Source organism: Pseudonaja textilis, chromosome 12 (assembly GCF_049901715.1).
Source record: "Pseudonaja textilis isolate UNSWEBS1 chromosome 12, rPseTex1.2, whole genome shotgun sequence".
NCBI lineage: Eukaryota > Metazoa > Chordata > Lepidosauria > Squamata > Elapidae > Pseudonaja > Pseudonaja textilis.
In genome coordinates this window covers 9,877,918-9,886,681 of record NC_142001.1, presented here as the reverse complement: position 1 = coordinate 9,886,681, position 8,764 = coordinate 9,877,918, and the positions used below count along the sequence as shown (strand labels likewise).

At 43.7% G+C, this 8,764-nt stretch overlaps 1 protein-coding gene across 4 annotated transcripts in view; it reads right to left on the bottom strand.

The window, feature by feature from the left end:
- Positions 1–8,764, bottom strand: part of LOC113437975 (connector enhancer of kinase suppressor of ras 2-like) — a 327,810-nt gene that overhangs the window by 131,699 nt on the left and 187,347 nt on the right. For all 4 annotated transcript variants that reach the window (XM_087940977.1, XM_087940974.1, XM_087940976.1 and 1 more), the window contains exon 7: positions 1,143–1,202. In XM_087940977.1, coding sequence (XP_087797103.1) covers positions 1,143–1,202 — 60 coding nt within the window. The remainder of the gene's footprint in view (positions 1–1,142; positions 1,203–8,764) is intronic.

Sequence of the window (8,764 nt, the reverse complement as noted above, 5' to 3'; positions counted from 1 at the left end):
TGTTTTAAAAATAAAACACCCTGAACTGAAACCCTTAAAAAATATCCAGCATGACAGGCGTCTAGAGACATAAAATTCAGCACACTGTCAGAACAACTTCAACTCAGTAGAGGGAAGAAGAAGAAAAAGACCAAGAGATAAAAGCCAGTTACCAGGCAGCTGAAGGTGTAAAGCTAGCAGTGGAATATAGAAATCTTAAATAAGATTGAGCCCAGGTGCATTATAAACCTCATAGTTTTTCTTCTTTTCTTACACGTAAAACAATGAGAATACAGGTAATCCTTGACTTATGAGAACAACTGAACCCCAAAACTCTTTCGCTAAGCGAGACACTTGCTCAGTGAATCACTGCAGTTGCTAAGTAGGTAATACAGTTATTAAGGGACTCTAACTTTCCTATTGACTTTGCCTGTAAGAAGAATCACAAAAAAGGATCATACGACTCAGGGTTGGGCTCCAAAAATTTTAGCAACAGGTTGTCTGCCCGGTTGCTGGGGTGGGCGTGGCCATGATGGGCGTGGCCTAGTTAGCCTTCTGCAACATGGGGGATGTTTTTGCATTCCCCGGGCTCCAGAGGCTTTCCTTGAGCCTCCAGGAGGATGAAAATGGCCTCCCCGGGCTCTGGAGGTGCTCTGGAAACTTGAAACGGGCCCATTTCTGGCCTTTCTGAACTTCTGGGAGGCCCGTTTTTTTGCCTCCCTGAGCCTCTGTGCGTGCCCTGCGCTTACCTGCATCCAAAATGGGCCACTTGGGGACTCCTGGGAGGGGCGGGTGGGCGGAGCCAGCCAGGAGCAGGATTTGGGGGTTCTCCAAACTGCCCAGAATCTTAGCTAGGGGCTCCCCTGAACCGCTACAAACCCCCAGCAGCCCAGCCCTGATATGACTCCAGGATATTGCAACCGTCATATATACATGCCAGTTGCCAAGTGTCTGAATTTTGATCACGTGACCGCAGGGATACGGTCATCGTCGTAAGTGGGGACATAAATATTTTCAGGGCTGTTGTAACTTTGAATGATCACTGTTATAAGTCGAAGACTACCTGTATGTATGTGAATGTATCCATGTATGTATGTGCACCTATATACACACATAGAGATGCATGGAAACAAGGACAGCAAGCGTGATGAAAATAAACCTACATTTTCTGTTGTTCCAGTGATCACGTGTAGTCCATCATAGGTTGACTTAATATACATTCCCTAAAAAAGAATGAGATGAGAAACCATTAATACAAACATAACACATGAATTAATGGTTCCTGCAACAAAGAAGTGTGGTGTACCCCTGTTAAGGATCCCACCGTTAGCGTTCCAGCAAACTTACATTCCAATTAGTAACTCCGAGACAAACATATCTCAAAAGTACCTTTATTAGAGTAGCACCTGGCACATCTGTGGAATCCTGAATCTAAAAGTTTTCGGGCTTTTCACAATTTCCCAAACTACAAATCCATCCCCCTTGGTTGTCATCACATCACATGGCCCAATTACAATCCGTCCAAAAGTACAATCCTTATTTCATTCTGTGCCATACTCATACGTTGGACTAACAAAAGAATTTATTTTGTCTACTTAGAGGTACTTAATTGAAATCACCCCCCTTCCACTCTCCCAGGCTATGTGGCAGCATGGAATATGGCTTCCAAAGATGACACCCACCCAGCCAAATCCTTTTCTAGAATATGAACATAGTCATTAAATGTAGAATAACAGAGTTGGAAGAGACCTTGGAGGTCAACTCTCAAGCTGGAGAGTCTATACCACTTCAAACAAATGGCTGTCCAGTGTCTTCTTGAAATACTCTAGAGGTGGGGCACAGACAACTGCTGAAAGCAAGCTGTTCCACTGGTTGATTGTACTCACCATTAGGAAATTTCTCCTAATGGTGAGAACAACCCACTGTTCTCCAAATTTTTTACAGATTAACAGAATTGGAAGGGACCTTGTAGGTCATCTGCTCCAACCCTCCTACACCATTTCTGACAGATGGCAGTCCAGTCTCTTCTTGAAAGCCTCCAGTGATGAAGCTCCCACAACTTCTGAAGGCAACTTTTGCTCCACTGAATATAGAATAACAGAATTGGAAAGGACCTTTTAGGTCATCTAGTCCAACCACCCACCCAAGCAGGAGACCCTACACCAGTGATGGCAAACCTTTTCGCCACCAAGTGCCCAAACTGGGATGCGCGTGTGCATGCATGCACCAGAGTGCCGGAAACTGAAGACCAGCTGAACAGGGTGCATGCATGTGCCAGAAACCAGGAGAGCAGCTGGCAACTGCACGCGTGTCCACAGAGAGGGCTCTGTGTGCCACCTCTGGCATGTATGCCATAGGTTTACCATCATGGCCCTACACCATTTTTGACAAATGGCAGTCCAGTCTCTTCTTGAAAGCCTCCAACGATGAAGCTCCCACAACTTCTGAAGGCAACTTCTGTTCCATGGGTTGATTATTGATTGTTCTCGCTGTCAGAAAATGTCTCCTTATTTCCAGGTTGAATCTCTCCTTGTTCAGTTTCCATCCATTCTTCCTTGTCTGGCCTTTGGGTGCTTTGGAGAATAGCTTGACCCACTCCTGTCTATGGCAGCCCCTCAAATATACTCCATTCCGGTCTGCCTTCTCGATTTTCCCCACCACTTCCAAATTCCCGTTTACCATTCTGTAGCCCACAAGCATTTTTACTAAGTTAGGTTAAACCCAGAAAGGTTTAGAAACAAGTCAGACATGAGATTTCACCAACCTGACAATATTTTCTGAAGCATAACGGAGGCCAAGCACAATTCCCTGCAAACTTATTCAGAGGTGGGCTGCTGCAGGTTCGGGTGGGTTCACCTGAACCCCTTGTTCCGATTCTGCATGGTTTGGAGAACCGGCAAATCGGATCACCGGCTGGCCCCACCCAGTCTGTTTTTTGGGCTGTTTGGGGGGCAAAAAATGGCCTGGAAACAGCCTGAAACACAGGTCATTTGGGGGCTGTTTTCAGGCCATTTTGGGGGCCAATTTTGGCCAGAGGGGACAGGAGGCGGGGCTGGTGCAATGAGTGACATCACCCACCGAGTCACATGACCAACTGGCAATGCCAACCCAGCCAGAGAACCGGTTGTTAAAAAATTTGCAGCCCACAATTGAACCTGTTGTTTCCCAATAGGAATGGTTAATACTGAGGCAGGTAGATCACCCACAGAGAAAGGGAATCAGAGTCAGTCTGGACTCCACCAGAGAGCTGAGTTCTGTCTTTATTTTCCCTCCATGATCTTCAAATAGAAAACTTAGGGATTAATGTTGACCATATTTTGAGTGTGAAATGCAAGAGATTTGGGCAGAGAGGGAAAAAGAACTTCAAACAATACTTTTTAATAAACAGAACCTACTTCTGTCGTCTTTGCGCCCCATACAGAGCGCTAACTCATTAAAAAAAAAAAAGGACCCGTTGAAGATTTAGATGCTATTTTTATTCAGCATCGTTGAAATAAGTGCTGGGTGCATTTCTCTGCCTTGAGAACAAAAAAGAAAAAAAAAGAAACAGCTCTGTTATTTTTCCTATGAAAAACACAGCCCTTTGAAGCTTGTCTTTCAAATGAGAACAACAGGTTGAGGCAGAAAAGCTACACCCATGTGAGGCTTCATCAAAATAAGCCAGTTCAAGAGCTGCTGAATGAATACAATGAAGGAACATCTTAGCACGATGCTTGTATGCTTCATCCTGGTTTAGAAACACCAAGTCCCAGGAGGTGTGCTACCTGCAACAAGAGAGAAGTTTGCCTACATTTCTAGCTTCCTCAGATATGCCATCTCCAGAGGTGCAAGAGAAACTGGGACAAAAGTAGGATATGAATTTGCAGGATTGACAGGAGGTTTTGGAGGCATGCCCAGCCCATGGGATTAACGACACTCTTAAGAGAGTGTTAAGACAGCCAATTGTCTGAAATGGCATAGGGCCGTGATGGCAAACCTATGGCATGTGTGCCACAGGTGGTATGCAGAGGCATTTGTGCGGGCACGCGAGCCCCAGCAAAACTTACCTGCACTGCGCATGCGTGTGCCTCCTAGCTGATTTTCAATTGAGGCCTTTTTCGGCCCACCCAGAAGCTCAAGGGAAGCCTCTGTAGCCACAGGAGGCCGAAAAACAGGCCTTTCGGAAATACCGGAAGGCACAATGATATGAGACAGCTGGCTGGAGTAGCAATTTGAGACCTTTGGTATCAATCCTCTGCTTAAGACCAGTCCAATGCAGTGGGATTTTGCAGACCACATATGTGAGCTTCAACCAATGATTTATTGAAGTTATACTTCCAACGAAAGCTGTCTTGTTATGGATCTGCAAAAACTGTGGAGGTTGAAGAAAAAAACGCTATGTGTGCCGTATTAGATTTGGTGGAGAATTGACAAGCCCTGGCCACATGGAGGGAGGAGATGGGACAGAAGGCGACACATCAAATGATCCATTGGCTTTCTTGCACAGAGCATGGAGGGCACATTTCAACCCTGCAACATCTGTTGAGATGCACTCTTGATGGACGGAAAACTTTGAAGCAGTTTTCCCAAGGCTGTGAAGCAGTTTTTGCAACCTTCCTCTGGTCTTTATCCAAAATCTTATTTGTCTTCCTTCTTGTATCCAAAAACACCACATGAGCATGAATCTCCTTCAACATTTCTGGCCTTCATTTTAAGCGGGATCCTCCAAGGCTTAGTTTATCCTTCGTAGTAAGAAGCTGCTGACACAAAAGGAAATCTATAGCTTCCCGTGTCATGAAGACACCGCTTGAGGGACTGTTCCATATTATGTGCCATCAGACAGGCAGACCAAACTTTACAAATTACCCGTACAGGATGGTTCGTTTTTCTCTTTCTCCCTCCTTTGCCGCCATCTGTTACGGGGTAGTAGAGGAAAAAGCAGTTCCCGATCACATCAGGAGGCTTCTAATTTACCGTTAGCAAAGCATCCATCTGTATGACAAGATGGGTGTGCATATGAAAAAAAAATGAAAGGGAAGATCGTAGCAAGTGTGAGGGGGGGCCCTTATCCGTGCAGTCATACGAATGGAAAAATCTATCGTTGCTTTTGAAGTTCCAACAACAAACACTAAACATTCCCACAGACCCAAATATTTGCACCTCCTTTTTGCTGATATGTCTCCTGCATAGTTGGGGCGGGGGGGGGGGGAACCTACCTTCAACAATATATTTCCCCGTAATCTCTCCTAATGTTCTGACCCACACCCTTTTCCAACACATCAAATACAATTCAAATAGAACAGAAACCTTGTAATGCCTTTGCAAAATAATTAGCTGTGATAAGCACAAGCCTTGCCAAACTATGCAAGACTTGCCAAAAGATAACAGACAAGAAATAATTTGCAGTACAAGAATCTTCAAATATAAACTCAGGATACTGGAATGTCCACGAGGCTGGAGTTTCAAAATGTCTTTGCCTTCTGCAAAGTACGTTCATTTCACAGCTGGCTTTTATCTTCTTGAAGGAGGGGCCATTACCTTGCAGCCTTACTCCCGAGTTGCCCGTGCTGCTGCAACTGCTCTTTCCTGCGAGCAGCCCTGCGTGCACGCGCACTTGGCACAGGCTCCTCGGGAACCTCCTCATCGCTGTTGCCAGCCCCCACAATCTCTGAAGGCAGCAGTCCACTCCCTGATGGTCCTGGCCCCTCATCTGAGTCCTCACTCTCCTCAGCTGTCCGCACCTGCTGCCGGCTAACCACAACACCCAAATTATCCATTCTTTCTTGTACATGGCTCCCTTAAGACAAATGTTTTTGAGGGGATTTTTCCCCCTCTTTGGGGGGGGGGGGATGTTACATTATTTATTTCGATAGAGCACAAAAATGAAGCGTGCAGGCTGAGGGATTGCTGCAATCCTGTTCATGATTATTTCAGAAAGAGAAAAATGTGGTCAGGTTTCACTCAAATGTAAACTAAAGGCAATTTATCCCTATCTTGTTACATCCCCGAATCAGAGTGAATGTCTCAGTGCTCTTTTCAACAATAGCCCCCAGCGCACCGCTTACATTTTCTCATAAGAGCAGGTAAAAGTAACTTGAGACTTGGGGGTTTCCTGTGCTGAGTGAACTCAGTCTTTAATGCAGAACATTGGGATTCATTTAGCCCAGGATGGTAGACAGGGATTAATAGCGCGCTTCAAGCGGAAGGTTCTACCAGCCCATTTGAGAAAAACGAAAGACTGAACTGATGACTTCTACACGTCAAACACTTGCTCTATCCCTAAGCTAAGTCATCCCTCCCTGCCTTCAAAAGTTGTGGGTACTTCATCACTGGAGGGTTTTAAGAAGAGACTGGACAGCCACTTGTCTGAAATGGTATAGGGTCTCCTGCTTGAGTGGGGGGGTTGGACTAGAAGACCTCCAAGGTCCCTTCCAACTCTTTCACTCTACTCTACTCTACTCTACTCTACTCTACTCTACTCTACTCTACTCCATTCCACTCCACTCTACTCCACTCCATTCCTGTTTTCTACTTCACTCCACTCCACTATTCCATTCCATTCTGTTCCATTCCACTCCATCCCATTCCACTCCACTCCATTCCACTCTATTCCACTCTATTCCATTCCAGCTTTCTACTCCACTCTACTATTCCATTCCTTTCCATCCCATTCCACTCCACTCCATTCCATTCCACTCTACTCCACTCTATTCCATTCCAGTTTTCAACTCCACTCCACTCCACTATTCCATTCCATTCCACTCCACCCCATTCCACCACTTCACTCCATTCCATTCCTGTTTTCTACTTCACTCCACTCTTCCATCCCATTCCATCCCATTCCACCATTCCACTCCACTCCACTCCACTCCATTCCTGTTTTCTACTCCACCCCATTCCATTCCATGAAATCAATATCCAGTATGATTTTTGCCAGACGTAACTTGTTGCTGTGTGCAGGTCCAGGGAAAACCTGACACAATTTAGCAGAGTTGAGACAGGAATCCTTAATTGGGGACAAGTTGTTCCAAGCCTGTCCTAGTGAAACAAGGACAGAGAAAGCTGCCATATTGTTCTTAATTTAAGGGCATTTTATCCAACCAATATGGCAGCTTACTAAGGTTTCTGGGAGAGTTCAACTAACCTAAGAGGTCATTAAGGAGAAAGAGAAATGCAACTTGCCAAATATTATTCCACCTCTGTTCCTCTTTTACTTGTCAGATTATTGACGCTTTCTCTTTTTATGTATTTTAACATTCATGTAGTTCTTAGACTATTTTTTTTTTCAGTTCAACTGATAACATTTTGGGATTTGGAAGCACCGTGCTCAACACAAATGAATTTTCTTGGTAGATTGGCCACTGCTTTTATAAAATTAAAAATGGAAAACCAAGAGTTGCAGTTCTGTAATAATTGAAGATTTTTGTTGGAACTCAAAAGGAAGAATAATGCTTCTTGGGGGAATGTACCTGAAAAAGATCCAGAGCAATAGTTATAGTGCTTTGTAGCTAAAGATGAGCAGTGTCAGGCTGATTAGGTTCATCTGATGTGACAGAAATTCCTAGCAGAGTTGTGCACTGCCCAAATATTAGTTATAATAAAACCTTTTCTTTAGGTATGTTTTTCTGTAATTCAGATGCAAAGGCCCTGTGTGAATGTTAGATGTTTCCTTCTACCATTTCTTTTATTCTCCATTGGGATGGGTTCCTTCAGAAATTGAAAGCATGTTTTTTTGTATTTTACAGGTGATGAGATTCTCCTCATGAAAATAGGCAAGTTACAATCTCTTGAGTATGTCCTCACTCAGAAAAACAAAGCAATGTGGGTTATAGATTTAGCTTGCCTAAGTCCAAAAAAAGCAATGTGTCTGGCCAGTTTTAACCTCAGTTTTAACCTTTAACCTTAGCTTTAGTAAACAGTAACCTAGGTAATTTTAATAAACAACAACAACGCAACAGACTTGAGAAGAGAAACCAGGAGAAGGAATGTTGAGTTAGATCTTTTCCTTCTAAGTGTTGCATTTAGAATCTCACATGAGTGAAAGGAAGTGGTTGGAATAGAACTGGATTAGCTCTTTGAATATAATTAAGAAGAGTCCAAAATCGGCCAAATATGCATTTACTTATTATGAATATCAGTAATTGACTCTGAATTGATTATATGTATTTTAGCTTTGCCTCAGCCAAAAGCAGCAGCCAAAAGAACAAGAACAACAAAAGATTGCATCTAAAGAATTAACTAGAAAGAAGAAATTGACAGGTGACATTTATGATTACATTTTGCCTCTGGATTTTCTTTCCTAGCTGGGGATTGTTCAGTTGCAACTCTATTATGATTATTCCACTACCCTCTTTGGCTGGGTCTTATGTTCTATGCAACACTTAAAGACACAGGCAACTAGACATAGGCAGAACATGGGCAGAACAGCTCAAATATAACATCATTCTCTTCCACATGGTTCAGTCTTCCATCGGATTGAGATTTCCATCAGATTTTTAATCCCATTACAACAGTGAAAGCTTTCTTTCCACAGAAGCCAAACAATGAATGTTTCATTGACAATATGGGATGTTCATGGACATTCTAGAACTTCACTCTAGTTCAGTACTGGAAACATGAGCACCATCCAAATATACCAACCCATATTTCTCAACGTTGACAATCTAAAGATGTATGGACTTCAGTTCCCAGAATTCCCTGGCCAACATGTTAGCCAATATGTTGGCTGAGGAATTCTGGGAGTGGAAGTCAACACATCTTCAGGTTGCCACTGATTTAGATAAAGACATTAGAATTGGGCAGAACT